Here is a 17824-nt window from a genome sequence, read left to right as displayed (position 1 = left end):
TGGACACAATAAAACCTCTCCAAGAGCAGGGAACTAGCCTGTTCATTTCACAGATCATCTGCACTTTCCCCTCCCAAAGCTCAACTTAGCCCATACTTTGAATAGGTATTTTCAGGATGCTTTTTTTAAGCAAATCTTGTTTTATGCAAGATGATTAATGAACTCCTTTCAGGAGAAGGAAGGCAGAGAATCTCTTTGACCACAGCACATAGACACGTTCCTATGTTGGTGCACCATACAGAGGAAGACTTCTGTGCATGAGGATTTGAAAAGGTTTTGCAAATTTAAAAATATTCATTATATGGCAGAGAAAGGGCATAAAGGTCAAATACCCAAATTTCACTTACTAATAATACTCTTCAACAGTGATAAAGCAAAATTATGGTGCTGTGATAATGCTGTCACAATTGGCATTATAGGAAGATTTTAATCTTAAGGACAGTCAAAAAATGTATATCTGAACCTGAAACACATTTTTGGGTCTCATTTTAAACTGTTACTGTAGCCTGTATATAGCTTGAAATCTCTATTGCAGTTTGAAACAATATTTTGCAAGTAAAGATATCACATACTCGTTTTAAATAGTATTTTAAGGAAAGGGGTTGGATTTATACAGAAACAACCTGTAACTTATGCCCTGACATCCTTCAGACAGAACTGCATGTTTTGCAAAGATTACATTTACACATCAGCTTCATGGAAAATAAAGCAACCCCAACTTCTCATAAAGTAAAATGTGCATGTATGCGCACATGTGCATGCGTGTGTGTGTATGTGTGTGTGTGTATATATATATATGAAATCTAGGCCATTTGCCTACATTTGAACAATGCATTTACTGTTTTAGCATAAGGCTTCTTGTTTCCCCCGGTACTGAACATTCCTTCTTCAGCAAGAAAAGAAGAAAGGTACTCTTCCCCATATTTAAAAATAAAATAAACCGATTAAAAAAAGTTTTTTTCAAAATGACTGCCATATCCTAATGCACCCGGACAGCCTGAACTCTGCTCTGCAAAAAAAAAAAAGCTACAGGGGAAAAATAAAGATGTTGACTGGTTCTTGCAAGACTAAGTTTAATGTGTGACTATAAATATCAGTGTACACTAAGAAGTACTTGCTGCTTGGGTGCATGTATTTTCATAGCTGAACATACTTGCATTTCTTTTAATGTCAACTTTATTACTGTATTTTCTAGGTTTATTTTATTTATTTGGAGGATAATCACAGTGAAAATGTAATGCATAATGTAACCCAAATTATTGCATATACTGAAAATCCTGTGCATTCTCTCAATCTTAACCCAATCTTAACCCCATTTTAACAGTTTAAACTGTTATGATAAAATGATATGATAAAAGACAACTATAAGCCTTTCCTGCATTAAACAGGAAAAGTCTGACTAATATTATTAAAGGGAAATAAAAAACAAAACAAATGTTCTTTTTTACCTTCAAGTAATTGACAATTAGCAGCCTTTATAATTTTTAAAGTTCTGTAAGAATTTACTCTGTAATGTATTAAAAAAAATCTGGGATAAACAGAGTGCAACATTTTAATTTTTAACTACAAACAACTGAGAGCTTATAAAATCCTCAGTGGAAATCTTTTGTATTAGCAGTCTACACTTTGCAAACTCCTGCAGTGAGTACATAGCCTTTTTTCCTTGAATTCTTAGTTACTTCTGATGTAAAATATGACCAAACTCAAAAAAAAAAAAAAAAAAACAAACCAAAACCAACACACAACACCAAAACCAACTTAGATGCCCAAATCCAGCTCCCATCTTCAAAGCATACTGAGCCATTGGAAGAAATGTTATGGGCATTGAAGGGAGTGAAGCACTCAGGAAAAAAAAAAAAAAAAGGTTAAAACACATGAGCATAAAAAAAGTAACATTTAAAATGCACGACATTTTAAAGACATGATCAATGTCACTTTGCATGTGCTACAAAAGTCTAAAAACAAAGTTTTATATGCTTATACAGTACACAGGGATATTTTCACAGTGCTTTAGGAGCCTCCATTCTAGGTAAGAGAAACGGATGCCATTTCCCCAAGCATAGTAGCGCACACTGACATTTATGCTGCTTCTAGTCCTGCGCTAGCTTGCTCAGAGCTGAGCTCAGGTACTGCTGAAAAGCAAAGCATTATGGCTCATAAATGTATGCCATGAGTGGAAAATGAAGAGGATAGAAAAAGTGGGATGAGCTTTTGGTCAGGATAATATATGAAAAAAATATACTACAATCTCTTCAAAAAGATTGCATAAAAAGCAAGTTTTATGCAAGTTACAGTTTTTTATGGAAAGCTATGTTGGGAAAGAGGGTAAGAAAAGGCTAGTCTGGCACAATTGAGACAAACTACGCAAACAGGATTGTGTCAGTGCATATAAAACTATATAGGACTGAAGTAGTACAATGAATTAAATTCACAGATGTTGCACATTGTGTATAAACTGGCTATTTTCGAAAACTTAAGCATTTTAACTAATTTGAAATATTGTGCCTTTGGCATAATAACCTCCTCCTCTCAACTGTATCTAAGAGCCATGCACATCTCTGCCTGACATCAGAATAAGTTAGCTGATATTTACATACTATGTAAAATAGTTTATTTTCTGAGATCGGTCAAAACTTTTGAATTATCTTCTCAGAAAAAACCTCTTTCCTACCAACTGAGTAGCAGTGTCTGAAAAGCCATTAAGAAAGTATTTCAGAGCCACTAACTATTCTCACTCTGCCCCATGTATTAACGAGCTGATTTAAGTCCAAGCAGACAGCTCAACTATGAAGCGTGTGACAAAGGAGGACAAAGATTAGTTTCAAGAAGAATCACTTCTGAGAGCATGTGAGTCGTTATTACATGCAAAACCAGATTAAGCTGGAAAAAACCAAAACTAGCCTGAAGGGTTGATAAGGCCCTCAGCATTAGCAAAAGGGAAGGAATTAGGGGAGAATTATTTCAGGATTTTGTTACTTTGTAAAGGCCTGTAGCTCTCCAGTGCCTTCAAAGTAAGTGAATAAACTCCTTTGCTAGGTTTGTGTTTCTGAAGTACACGCTAGTTCCAAGAACGACGAAGGATGTTTCATGTCTCTAGGAAGGGGCTGGGAGCACATTTCAGCCCCGGAAACAGAAAATAAACTACCCGTATGTCAATGTTCAGCTTAGAGACAAATATAGCTCAGTGATTTGGAGCTCTGTGCTAACTGGTGGTCATCCAGGGGAAACTGGGCCAGACCAGCAGTAGTTTCAACTTGAACAATTAATTAATGGATAATCACTGCAAGCAGCTACAATCACTATGCATTTTACAATGCTCCTTGTCATGGACTGTGAGGAAAAAAACTAGCCTTCTCACAACTAAAGACAAGTTTCCTCTTTCACAGAGAAGTTAGCTGGGTATATTTTGACCAGGACAAAGTAATAAAAACCAGGAACAACTTTAATCTCTCTGACTACAATGTACCAACTTCTGGAGAAATATTTTTTTCACTAAAAAGTCAAATGTAATTCAGAGGGGGATACAAACCCTGGAAAGAAATTACATTGACATTCAAGAATTACCCATTTTTATACCTTTGAACATCATCATAAGTATTGGCACAACAGACCACCATAGTAGTTTTGCTACGTAGTCATATTCGAAAACAATTAAAATCATTACCTCCAAATTCTTTTCTAGCAGGTGCAGGACTCCTACCGCCTTACAGTATTTAAGAAATGAATGCAGCAATAATGAAAAATATCAGTACAGTAAGAGGGAAGAAAAAGAATGAGAAAGTTAAAAATGACAAGGGTCAGTTTGTTATTAACTATGTTGCCCATATGCTTCTGAACATCCAGTTTCTCTTAGTGCTCAATTGTTTACATTTTCAGATGATCCAGATGAACTCTACATTAAAAACTTGGACATGATAAAATGCATACATACTGATGCCAAAATTAAAGGAATATAAAATAATGAATGTACGAGATTATTTATCTTTTATTTTAAAAATGAAGATGCTATAAAAATGAAAAGGTTGAGTAAACGCTGCTGTAAGAAGCCCACATTTTTAAACTGTGAAAATAAGTTTATAAAAATTTTAAACTTATTCACTAAGCAAAGACAATAATATTTAAGTGGTACTGAAAAACGCTGTTATTTCCCATGCTGTTATTGCTATTAAATGTACCAACTAAACATTTTAGTGAAAAAATGGTATGTTCCATTGAGCCCCAAAACAACAATACAATATGTAGTTTGGGTGTGGACTTCAAAGTTCATCTCACAGACTTGAAACAAAATATTCCTGACCACCTGATAGACATCACCGCATTACCTGATGGTGGAGGCGGCCTCTGTGGCGGAGCAGGGCGTGCAGGAGGAGCAACAGGGCGAGGTGGTGGAGGACGCTTAGGCTCCAAGCTCTGAGAAGGCTCTTTCTGCTGGGTACCAAGCTGAAATTCAGCTGAAGATCGTGACAGAAAACAATGCAAAAATTAATCACTTGTACATTCTAATCACAGTAGAACTTTTCTAATAGCAAGTTATTTTCACAGAGAGGACAGTCAGTCCCCAGCCCTGGAAACAATGACACAGAAGTTTTTGAGAGAGGGGAAACAAGAGGAATAAACCAATGGTGAAAAGAAGGAGATTTCCTAAACCAAGATTTTTGTCTCATATGCTTTAATCAGTATATACTTTTTATGGAATCCTGAATATTCTTACAAATCGCAGAGTTCCATATTTTGATTTTGACCCTTATCTGCGAACTAAGTGCTCTGGAAAAATTGTTACAAGGGGAATTCTGAAAGCATTTTAGCAGTCTTTGTGAAGTTAATCCAAATTACATTGAAATAAACTGTTCTAGAAGCCATTCCAAACACTGTAATTTGAAACGTTCACTTTGTCACTAAAATAAAGTTGTGTTTAAACAGAAGCTTTCCTATTATACACCCAATTTACAAATCTACTGATTAAAATTTACATATTACAGCTGATAGGAGCATTGATTGAAATGGGCTGTATTTGAAGAGTATAACTAAAGTGAACTAGGATTATATGACATATTGCAACAGAATTTTTGAACAGAGGTTTTAAGCTAATCAACTTAGAAAGCCTATTAACCGCATAACTTTTTGCGATGCCTCTTTCATGATGAAATGCTAAAGAGCTAGAGCAAGTTCAGTAGTTTGCAGCAGCATAGATCAGTGGACAGTGTACTAAGACTCAGGAAACAAAGCTCTTCCACTGCCCATTAGGAAAACTGACACGCAAAGAATGAGGTGATTTGCCCAAGGCCACTTATGCGTAAAATGCTAGATAATGACAAGAATAGCCTTTTATATCAATCTAAAAGCTCTATTAAAAATAATCTGTAAGGTAGTATTCTACCAGTGGGCCGTACAGCTGCCAGATTGTATAGCAGTAATAGAGGTAGCCGAGCAATGTAATACACACTGTGTGTGGAAACAGGTGGTCCAGGAGTTTTTGATGGTGCTCGGCTCGGTCTCACTGGGAGGGTAGGCCCATCTGACAGCGTAGGGGATTGACAGGGACTGGAACGTGGTGAAGAGCTTGGAGAGGTTCCAAGACCAGAGCTGGAAGTTGGCTGTAGATGCTGAGGAAGGATTTCTTCTACTTCAGCACTATAGTCATCAATGTCTCCTAAATAACAAACCCCACCCCAAAAAAAAGAAAAAGCATGTAAAATAAAGGGAACAACAGTTACTTATTTTAAAAAGTGGGGAAATTATAAACTGATTCTGGGCATGGGATTTTCTGCAAAAAGCCCTCAAGCTCCAAGGAATTAGCTCAACAACTAAAGTATGATTCTTGCATCATAAAATTACACAGTAAGAATGCATATGTATTCAAACCAGTTGAAAATACTCCAAACGCACAATTTATATTATAGATATATGTTACAGGTAATTACAGTAGCGTGGAAACTGTAATGTTGCTTAATCTAAGAAAACAATTAGCTTTACAAAAACGACCTTTGCAAAAATTATTTCCCTGGTTTGCAATAGATGGCAAGCTTCACTCATCATTCTTCAGAAGGCTGGGCAGGGGATTTCAAGATACCTGCTATTTGTAATACCTTCTGTTTGAAAAGGTAGAATGATGTTTAAAAAAAAAAAAGGTTCAACATGGACGTGCCTTTAAAAAGTAAACTGTCAATTTAGAATATTTTTATGTTGATATTCAAAATGTCTAAAATAGACAATTATCCCATCACACTCCAGTAAGACCACAGTAATCCTTTCTTCCATAACTTCTAGGATTCTCTCCCTTCAGGTACATGAACAACATACAATGTTCTATAGAAGTTCCAGCTTCAACTCTGCACTGCTCACCAATAAGAGATTAATCAGGCTGCTAATTAGATATTAACTCTTGATTTAAGAGTCTTGCGGGATTTGAGATGTCACATTTTAAGGGAATCATACCATTTCATGTAGGACTATTAATAAAATCAACCAATCATACAGGCGTCTAAACTGTCCTGCTTCCTACCTGCACTGGAAAACAGATGAAGTATCTTATGACACTGAGACTAACGCAAATTCCAACTTTTCATACAGGTTTCCCATATCAGTACCCTCACCGAAACATATCTTCCTTCATGAAATACCTGTACAAAAAAACCTTAGTCTACTCTTTCCAGTATACATAGCTGCCATCTCTTTTCTTGAAACTTTTGCAACGTAGTGTTTGCCACTAAGGAGCTTGGATAGACATTCAAAGCAAATGAGGTACTCAAACTTAGAATAAATCAATGTAGACATAATGACTACATCTAGAAAGTACATCTGTTCCAAGAAATGACAAAAAACCAACCCTGTAAAACGCATATGGAAATGCAATACACACAGGAAGTGTCATCAGGTAAGGTGTTGGGGGGGTTTTGCTACTGTTCAAAAAACAGCTGTTTTACTTGCCAAGGACATAAGAAGAATATATTTTAATGTAGATAAGAGTGAAGCAGACCTTTCATAAAAAAATAATTAATAGATTAAAAAATAAGCTGTGACAAAGTACATAGATTAGAAACATGCAAGTAAAGAAAAGCAAAAATGCAGAGGCACAATTGCTGCAACAGTGATATTCAGCAACTTGAGGATCCTGCTAGAAAAGCATGCCATGAAAAGATATAAAAACCCTTCAGGGAAAACCCAAAACCGACAAAAAACAGTGAACCGGAAAACAGCAACTCATCAATGCTGAAGATCAGCCTGTTCCAAGGAGCAACAGAGGCTGAAGGTTTCCTTGCCCAACTCATATTTGCCTGCCTGTCAAAGGCTCACCAGGCTCTTCTTGGGGGTCGTAAGCATACCAATGCTTGGCATGGGAGCTCATTAGTCCTATTAATCTATTATGTGTATTAGCAAAACAATAATTGCTTTGCACTCTGAAGTTGTGTATATCTTGCTTATAGGGCGTCTCCATGAACAGTAAAAGTTGCCTGAATGAAGTGACCCTGAGAGGATAGGTCACAGGATAAAGTAAGAAGAATAAAGAGAATGTCAGCAAATCAGTAAAACCTAAGAGATACAGTGCAAACTGTCACTGCTCAACAAGTTGTCAAGATACTGTTGGAAATAACAGGATTTCTAATTTAACTGTTTTAGATGGGCATAAACTTGTTAAATTAAAGTATTGCTATATGCATTAACCACATTATTTAGGACTGTAAGCATTTCAAAATGAGGAATACTTTATTTCAACAAACCTTCCATATCATAGTCTGCAGTAACCTCAGCATCTTCACAAAGCAAAGTGGAGCTCGTCGATGAAGGCAGCCCAATATTAATCTTCTCTAGATTCATTTCATCTTCCAGACTTCTGATCCAATCTGGATTTTTCAAGCTTATGTTTATAATCCTTCCTAATAGCTGAATTGCCAAAGAGGTATGCACAAACCAGAAATTGTTAGGAGTAGGAACATTAAAATTCAGCATTCTAGATTTTAAAAGCAAAAAAAAAAAACAAAAAACAAAAAAACCCAAACAAACAACTTGAAAATATCACAAGTAAGGTTATCAGAATTTCAGGCACTAAACAATGACAGTGACATGTCACAAAAATAATTATGCTTTTCACTTCCTTTTGGTAATTAAGTACATTTATGTAGTTTGAACTGTTAATAACTATTTAATATTTTTCTGAAGAAAAACTAAGAACTTGTCTCATAAGATTTTCCTTTTCACTTAATAGGAAAACTTCTGGTTTCTTTATTCCAACAGAAACACTATTCTTTGTAAAGAAAAACAGACTTGCATATAAACTACATTAATAAAGTCAATTTTAGAGACTGATAAAACAGCAGGCCTTCATTCTGCAAACTGACACATGACACTGGGGCCCTATCCTGCAGGCACTGTTAGTGAAACTCTCAGCAGATGCAAACATCACATTGCAGAATCTGTCTTAACAGGAATATATATCAGTAAAAATTTGAACATGAAAATTAAAATTTTTACAAAGATTAAATACTGGCCCTATAGAAGTCAGTGAGAACTGAAACTGACATTTTTAATTGATTGCAGTATAGGAGTGCTGAATTTTAAAAAATTGCAGGCTGTAAATATGATAAACTTGTTCATACTACAAACTCAAGGTAAAAACTCTGCTTTTTAAATCATTAAAAAAACAGATAAAAATTCCTCATTTGATGAAGAGGCCCCTCAACATGGGATCTTCATTTCTCTAACAGTCCTCCTCCTAAAAGTAAATTAAGTTTGGCAGTTCTCTCAGCTGGCTTTTAAAACTCAACATAATGCTATGTGGCTATCAAAAGTAAAAAAAAGGAAAAAAAAATTAGATGCAACAGTCTAGTATGGAATGTGAAAAACTTTTAAGAACTAAAACCAACCAAACAAAAAACCCAACCCACCCAAGTATTCTTTAAAAAGTTGGATTTTCTCTTGCTATATGGAAGTTCAGTAATTTTTACATTACCTCAGTACCATTCAAATTCATAACATTCAAAGCAGAGCTTCCTTCCAAAAATGTTACCCACATCTTGTCTTCCACGAACCTGCAAAGTCCGTTGGAAACAATAATTAAAATACTTTATCCTACTAACTTTGGAAGCTTATCTTAAAGGTTTTTCAATGTTTCACTTGATGGAGAGGAATTATTTTTTTAAGTTCATTAAAATATATATAATTGGCTAATAAGCTTTAACTGAATGCATCCTTGCAACAACAACAAAAAAAGGCAAAAGAGAACCAGGTAAATATCACACAGCAAAAGCACTGTCCTCTTAAAAATTATGTGACTACAGTTATACATTCAATAGTAATTGTGTGGCTACAGGTTAGATATTTGTATTAGGTGTTCCACGTTACATCACACTATGGACTTGGGACTAAGCTCCTGGTCTCTGAAAAACAAAACAAAACAATCCTCCAAAAAACCCAAACAAAATACCACAACACTTATAGTTCAATTAACAGCTTAGTGAAAATGCAACATTCACAGGGATCCTCTCATCTTCAGTTCACTTAAAACTACTAACCTAATTTTAGAATACAAAATTTGTATAAAATTACATAAATAACAAATTTTAACTCTAACTGATTTCTGACAAAGTATGATCTCTATCTCAAAAATAACGAGTATCTGGAAAAATTAAGTCTGAAAACTGAGACATACAGGTATGGAAAACTAATTTTCAACTGTAGAGACATTAAAGTTGAAATCTAAATGTTGAAAATGAAGCAGATCATAACTGAAATGCCCTCTAACAAAGTAACTTTATTCAGGAAATAGGCGGGAACAATGAAGAGGAATAGAGATTAAAAGTAAAAAGTCTTTTTAACCTTATAAGTATAACTTCACCATAGCTTGCAAATTTTTGAAGAAGATCATCAATCAAGTTATCGTCAAAATAGTTTTCTTCTGCTGAAGAACTTCTGATGGAGACCATTACAGTACCATCAGGTGGTCCTTGCATTGCGATCACCTCCTTATAAACTTTTTGTCTCTCTTCTGCTTCAATTTCAAATATGTCAATGTCAATCAATGCAACCACGGGCCTTGGAAAAAAATACAGGAGAAAAACCTGTAAGCAGAGCATCTAGCAACAAAATATATAACATGAATATTATATCTTCAATGATTAGGAAGTAATGTATAAAATAAAACTGAAACCTATGATCAGATGTTTTCAGCTCTGCTCTTCCGTAGTGCAACAAAGTACCAGGATTCCACGTATAAGGGACATTACTGTCATCGTGAAAGCTAGCATTCAGAAGATCCAGGTCTTCAGCTACATTCAGTATTAATGAAAACAAAAGGGGAAAAAACACAGTGATTACGAGAATATGCTTTTAAAAATAAGCTATTTGTAAAAAGAAAAAAAAAGAAAGTAAACGAAAACCAAGTGTTCTACAGAAAAAAGAGTGAAGTTCCTTTTGAACTACTGAAATATCAGTAACTGGTATCTGATTCTTGATCCTCCTGTTCAGTGTCACTGTATTTATTGCAGATGCTATTATAAGCTTTCTGTCTCATACAAAGCCAGGGATAGAAGCTCAGAATCGCTGGCACTGTGAATGTCACTAAATGGATTCTACAAGCCAGTTAAAAGAATATTTTAAACAAGTTAAGGAAGCACTCAAACCTGATCGGTCAAAAGGCCATTTTCTTCTTCTCCAAAGAATACGATCTGTCCATGCCGGTGTGCGACATTTTTCACTGGTGTCATAGTCATCAGAAAACAGATCATATTTGTATGTAGGAGCAAAATTTATTTTCCCTTCCAGAAACCCCCTAAAAATCTGTAAGAAACAAAGCAGTTATGTGTCATGCCAGAAGACAGAAACAGATGGGAAACAGCTTGAAACTAATCAGAATTCTCTTTTCTAACAGTGAAAGCTGGTATACACATCTCAAAAAAAAAAAAAAAAAAAGAGCCATTTGATAATATGAATCCTTCTCCAAATTTTATCTGCTGAAAACATTCTACATTTGCCACTAAGACTAAATAGTGACCTAGACCCCAGAGAGATCATCGTTAAACCGAAGTATGTCAACATTTATATCTTTACACCCAGGCTGATGAGCAACCTACTGTTCCTCCAATGTTGTTCAGAACTTGAGGTCATCCAGAACACAGGTGCTGTCCACAGCACTTTAATTAGTTGGTTAGTTGCTCACATGTCAGCAACAGTTGGGAATTAAGGTTTATATTTTATGTTCCTATCTGAACATGCAAAGCATTCCCCCAAATTGACACAAGATGCCCCACCAATAAATAGGAGTTAAGGGAAAATAAAGAGTCGTTAATACATTCAATATAAACTGAAAGAATAGAGAGATAATATCACCATTTCTTCTCAAGCAAAATAGGAAAACAGAATAAAAACAGATACTACATGAAATAATCTGCCAAGAGTACGTTATGGTATTTAGAGATACAGAGACAATTGAAAGGAATTAAAAAATCTGTTAGGTACTTTGCAACATAAACAGATACACCCAGCTGACACAAGACCCTAGAAGGCCAGGAGATTTGCTCATTCCTTAAGTGTTTAAACTAGACATAAGCTAAAACCCTTTAGTTAACTTAACCAGCTCCAGTCTTGAGTTTAATCTTGTATGGGCAGTTTTACTTCACATCAGAAAACTGTAAAATACAAATCTAACTTAGATCTTATAGTCAAGTCTGCATCAAATGACAGGTTAGCCTGCATTTCTAGTTGGAAATATAAATTGAAATCCGGTCAATTTAAAAATCAATGTCAGAAGATCAATGTCAGAATGTCAGTAGGTCCACAACTTCTGAGACAATTTATTAACTTCTTTGCCTTCGGTAATTATTTCTTAACCTACTTTTATGAAGAAAATTGCTACGTAAATGCCTTTCCTGAACAGCAGATACACCAGTTAATGGCCACATGCAACAACGGTGGAGCTACCCTCGCTAGCCTGCTGATACACCCTGCTGTCCAGCCAGGCACTTCCAAATAACGGAATATTACCCAACAGTGCAATAGTATCCCTTCTTCTCCCCAGCCAGGAGGCTATTTTGAGTCTTTTTCATATTCCGGTAGTTTCCACAGATCTTTCCAGCTTTATAACTGCTGTAAGCATCCCCAAGACCTCTACACCTCTTTCGTTTTGGCTGAATTAACAGACAATCATGCTGTCTGCCCATTTGAATGTACATCTCTCTCTCTCTATGAACTGGGCTATTAAAAAAAAAAAAAAATTATCAAGTGTTTTTCCTCCCGTTCTGGTGCATAAAAGACACCAGCGCAAAGGGAAGAGAACTCTAATTCGGAAAAAACACTGCTTATGATCAAAGTGCTGGCAAGCAAACAAAACTAACAACAGAGGATTGTCTCTCATTTTATCATCTACAGCATTCCCACATAAAGCTGGAAAGAAAGAATACACACTTTCACACAAACTTTGATTCAATACAAATATTCCTTTAATTGCTACGTGCTGCCTCCCAAGAAACCCTAAAAATCTAAAATGTGAAGCTTTCTTCAGACTTTGTCATTCCATGCTCTTTTTCTTTGTAAGTAAAAAGGCTACCATTTGGACTATTCATTTTTCCAACAGAATGACAGTAACAGCATTAGACCTATTACTGCAGCAATTTAAAGTAAACAGTAACATTACCAAAAGAATTTCTATAAATATTTTTTCAATAGTTGCACCTGATAAAAAGAAAAATATTATAATTAGTAAACTCCAACACAAAGTCCTAGAAAGACGATAGAGTTTCCTTTTTTTTCAAGAGAGAAAGAAAAAAAACATTCCTACAGCTAGTTGCTGTATCACTGCCTCTTCAGGTCAGTTACTATGAATAAGTTACTAAATGTTGCTATGTCCCACCCTTCCATACCGCCACCTGGACAAAAGTGATAAGTAAAACATGCTGAGGATATAGATTTACAGAAGCACTGCAGAAAATTGCTAAAGCCAAAAAGAAAAATAAAAGTATTCTTAAGAGCGGTAACATTTTTAAGATACCTGTCCAGAATTTTTCTGATTGATAAGTTGGTCTCCTGCTAGAAGAGGATCCCAGTTCTGTTGTCGTATTAGCTCCTTAACCTCCTCATTTGGAATATCTATTCGATAATTAAAGTCACCACACCAAAAGATATAGTCATGGGAGAAGAGCATCCTTCCCTGTAAAACAGAAGCACACAATGACGTTAAAAACAACCAGGAGCAGAAGTTCAGTTTTTAACTGTAAAATATGCATCATTTCTAGAATGCGTGTTAGTATTTAGTGTTCATATGGTTAGAATAACATAGCCAACTGTATGGTGTTCACACATATAGAATATGAAAGAAGAAGTAACATTTCTTATGTAGTTTGCACTTCTAAAGAAACGTGAATCATCTGAATTGGATTCTAACATTCTTCATCTTTCTACTCCTGTTTTAGAAGTCTGCTCTAAGATGATGACTGCTACCTGTGTCACAAAGAGGTTACCAAGGAGAACAAAACACTACTCTGGGATCTTGTGGCACAATATCCTGACAGTCTGCAAACTGAGGGCTTTATTATTCAGATTTAATTGAAGACTTTTCAGTTACATACAATTTTCACGGCTAGGGAGAGACAGAAGGGCTCTGTTAGTTTAAAAAAAGGCTAGGGTTTAAAGTGAGAACTTTTACTTCCCTCTTTGTTTTGATTTTTCCATTGCCCTTAAGTAAATCAAAGCAGATACACTGGCAGATTAAAACAGCAGCGTTTAAGAAACTGTTTCTGGGGACCATAAGAATACAGTACCTTCAAGATAAACTGAAACATGATCATGGGGACAAATTTAGAAATTAAAAATCCTGTAAAATAAGATGTCAGACTGCTGCACAGTGCCATAGAAACTAACAAAGGACAGTTTGACTACAAAATTTAAGACAGCTTTAAATCTCAAAGAAGCATTTTGTTGCACTGATAAAATTATCAAGTATTTACTTAGTGTTTGATAATCCTTTATGAGAATATGGTACAGAACTGTACAATCCAACTTGACAAAAATAAGAAAACAAGAAGTTAAAATGAGTTAGCAAAAATCATTCTTGTGTATGGAAAATAGTGCTGTTTCCCATGGATTTTTTTTCTCATAATTGATTAAATCCAGTGCCTACAAAAGTTCTACTGCATGTCAGAAATCTATAAGGTCTCTTTCCTATGCTAAATCCTTGATGCCTAATGCAAGTGAATTCATGCTTCATCATCTCTATCAGTCATTGCACTGGAAAGGTCCATCCTTTCTGCAATCATCTATTTTAATAAAAATTGGGGAACTTAATTATCTCTGAGACCTCTAAGCCAAGGAAATCTGATTTCCACAGGAATCTGGGGAGGGGAAAAAATAAATAGAGCTTTTGGATGACACTGCTGGAGCTCAAAGGGTTTAACTTCTCATTCATTATGGAATTTGAACACTGTTGCTTACCATTGGAAAACTGAGCTTGCGAGCTATTTCCACAAAGTCTTCATTTCTCTCTTTAACTTGTGATTGCCCTGCAGCAAAATGACTGCAGACAAAGCAAAGACTGGATGTATGAAACAACATCCGAATTGCTACTGCACCTTTATTACCAGTGGCTCCTCCCATGCCAGTCTTTACAGTATCAACAGCAACATCCCTAAAAGAGGTTAAACAACCATTAAACCTTCAAATACAATGCCACAGAAGTTAACAGCTTTAAGTACGAGTATGACATTATGTTGGTAAGAGAACATTTTCACATTGTTCTTTCAGCAGTAAGGCCACTGGCTATTTTTAAAAAATGCCAACAGCTATCCAGCAGGTAACAATATAGCACTTCAGCTTTTCAAGCTTTCTTGGCAACTGATGAGGCATTCAAAAACTAAGATAAAAGAATCTAAGGAACTAGTTCCCCAGAAGATGGAACAGCTCTTTTAGAGCTCCATATGCTTCTTAGTACACTTGTATGTCAGCGTGCAATACAAAGCAAACTGAAGGTGACCCAACTTGGGCACAGCTGTGCGTTCACTGACCTGATAAAAGGAGCATGCTGGGGCCTGATGAACACAAAAAGGCAGACGCCCACCAACTGCTCAGAAGCCAGCAGCACATACTTGTAATCTCTTGATATAGTCTTCTGCAGTTCAGCAGCCCAGAGCTTCTGATTGGTTGTGCTAGCAGCGAGAATAAAAATGCCAGTTTTAAAATAGATTAAATTAGGCAGGTATCTAAACTGTTCATCTAGTTGAATAAACTTCATACAATAACCCTAACTAAACCTTGGGGTAGTAAGCCAAAGCCAAATTATGAATGGTGCTCAAATGCCTCCTAGCAGAGACACAGGCTATAGACTATCATAACATCATCATTTCAAATTCAGCCTCATAAAATGCTGCCTCACTTTTCTCAACACCATAGACAGTGTTAGGAGCCAAGGCTATCTTTCTTGTATTTCTGAGGCAAGACTAGAGGAGTAAAACCTAAGAATTTCTGTGGGGAGTTACTTCCTAGCCTGGAGCTCAGTCAATATTGGAAAAACAGAGATGTCCACAGTCTTAGATCAAGAAGAAACTTCCTTGGAGACCTAGTAGACTATGGTTTTCAGAGCTAGCATTGGATATAAATGAAAAATATCAGACCTGGAAAAAGCATTAACTAGACATAGTGTGAAATTAGGGGATGATGAACTGCCACTTTGTCCTCGAGACAAAAGCCTGTGCAAAGGCTAACAGTGTTACAGGGTTTAGATACTTTTTCCAATGAGTAAAAGCGTGCTAAACAACAGAAAACACGCAAAACAGGGAGACAAAACAATGGACAAAGTGAATAGGATCCTAGGACTACACATAAAGACTTCATCACTGGTATCACCCACCACTGGTAAAAATATATTTTAATAATCCACTCTGCTAAGGGTGAAAAATCCAAACTCCACAATAATATAGACATGTAATACATGGAATGACAGTGAAAACAGACAGTATGGAAGGAAGCCTTGCTTTATACAGATCAAAACCTGATACAAGACACTACATAAAGGCATACCAACAATACATGCTTTTGGAAGGAACTCCACAGGACCCCCTGTTCCCAGCAGCAGGAAGACACAGAGACTACAGAACACTACAAGCATTGGAGGTAAATTCCTTCAAAGTGTTAAATGAAGGAAAAAGTGGAGGGGCTGCTGAAGGTGCAATCCAAAATATGGTCCAGTACTGACTGTCTGGATCCCTGAGATTACATTATACATGATCTAAGTGATCACAGCTTTGCTAGGGAAAACTGAGATGAAGTCTGCAGTCCTGGCACAGAAACTGCCAGAGAGAACTGGAATGCAGTCAAAAATTAATCCTGACTAATCCCAACCATTACAAAACAGGAGAAAAAAAAATTAAATAAATATTTTACTCAAAAAATGTGATTATCAACTAAACTAGTACTGTATAGATTGTTCCACCTACCTGGCATTCACAATGTTTCCTGCATTTAACTCCACCATTTCTTCAAATCCAATGGCAAATATGTCTACAGGTTTGCTTTTGCGATCTGCATTTAAATATTAAAAAAGCTATTTGTCATTTATAAATAACTTAAGAACCAAGACCTCATATATCTATTTTAATGTTTATGATTTAATTATGAAAATCAGTTTTCAAGAAAAAATTGACAGCATACAAATCCTACCTTGGAATTCATGGATACCAGCTAACTTTGGTGCATCTAGAAGCCAGTCAGTGAGGGTCTGATTTCTAAAGGCAATACTTCGAAACTGCTTCCCCCCGTTGACGTTCCACGTCCCGACGCAGACTCTAATTTTTTTCGGTTTTGCATACTTATAAAAGTTTTCACACATACTCTTTAGCACTTTTACAGATGCTGCAAAAACATTTGAAAAGATATTATTTTTATATAGAATGTTTCTTCAGAAAACTTGGCAATGAGATCTTTCCCTTAAAAAAATGGCAACAAATCCATGCACAGACATACAGAAAGTTAAACTGTGAAAGCAAGATGAATGCAGCTTTTCACAAGGGACAGTACATTTGCAGACATATTACTTGTCTGGGTAGGATACTGACTGAATGAAAGACAGTAGTAATTTGTTCAAATTAATATACAAAAATAATATATAAAAGAAACATAATTTCTATGTTTTATAAATATCTGCCATTCTTTCACCCTATCTGTGATTCTCTATGGAAACCATTATTTTTCATACACACCAACACAGATATCTACCTCATTTTCACAGATTACATTTATGAAATTCAATCTCCATTACAAAAACAACTTACAGATATGTTAATTTCTAGAAGTGTAAAAATGACTGATATACTACATTTACTAAATAGATAAGGTACATTATTTTATCATATTAGAGTATGTCTATTAAGCCACAAATCTGAATTATTTTTTAGGTCATTGAATTCCTAAAATTCTGCCTTAGTGAGGAAAGTAGGCTAGGATTCAAAACAATTAAACTCATTTCTCTGTCACACCAGCCTTTCTCTGTGCCTTGTTTCTATCTGCCAGATGGGAGAGAGAGTAATGACCCATCTGTAAAGGGCATTGTGAGAAACAAACAAACAAACAAGATTATTCAATGGTCAGACACTAGAGTTACAGAGATTTTAAAAGTCCCTTCATAAATCAGCTGCATAATATACTCATACAGATATATTTCCTAATGCAAACAAACATATCTGAGTATTTTTTAAAATTACGCTTCTTTTTTTCTTTAATTTCAGTGGAATAAAAATTGCATCAGGTGCAAACAGTATTGTTTGCATTGTACTTTACCTAAGTGATATTAATTTACCTATTTTGAATACTCTTATGGTTATGAGACTCTGAGAATTGTATAAATACT

At 35.6% G+C, this 17824-nt stretch overlaps 1 protein-coding gene across 11 annotated transcripts in view; it reads right to left on the bottom strand.

Annotated features, from left to right (window-relative positions):
- Positions 1 to 17824, bottom strand: part of SYNJ1 (synaptojanin 1) — a 67106-nt gene that overhangs the window by 15809 nt on the left and 33473 nt on the right. For 8 of the 11 annotated variants that reach the window (XM_082331708.1, XM_082331713.1, XM_082331714.1 and 5 more), the window contains 13 exons: positions 16639 to 16830; positions 16416 to 16500; positions 14988 to 15128; positions 14419 to 14611; positions 12980 to 13138; positions 10617 to 10773; positions 10145 to 10262; positions 9814 to 10029; positions 8948 to 9026; positions 7719 to 7881; positions 5444 to 5650; positions 4323 to 4451; positions 3665 to 3703 (listed from right to left, as the gene is read on the bottom strand). In XM_082331708.1, coding sequence (XP_082187834.1) covers positions 3665 to 3703; positions 4323 to 4451; positions 5444 to 5650; positions 7719 to 7881; positions 8948 to 9026; positions 9814 to 10029; positions 10145 to 10262; positions 10617 to 10773; positions 12980 to 13138; positions 14419 to 14611; positions 14988 to 15128; positions 16416 to 16500; positions 16639 to 16830 — 1878 coding nt within the window. The remainder of the gene's footprint in view (positions 1 to 3664; positions 3704 to 4322; positions 4452 to 5443; positions 5651 to 7718; positions 7882 to 8947; positions 9027 to 9813; positions 10030 to 10144; positions 10263 to 10616; positions 10774 to 12979; positions 13139 to 14418; positions 14612 to 14987; positions 15129 to 16415; positions 16501 to 16638; positions 16831 to 17824) is intronic. The other 3 variants (XM_082331712.1, XM_082331715.1, XM_082331716.1) reach the window with 1 other exon arrangement.

The sequence above is a fragment of the Platalea leucorodia genome (genome assembly GCF_965183815.1).
Source record: "Platalea leucorodia genome assembly, chromosome: 2".
NCBI classification, from domain to species: domain Eukaryota; kingdom Metazoa; phylum Chordata; class Aves; order Pelecaniformes; family Threskiornithidae; genus Platalea; species Platalea leucorodia.
Note: the sequence above shows the minus strand (reverse complement) of the source record. Positions and strands in the feature narration are given on the sequence as shown.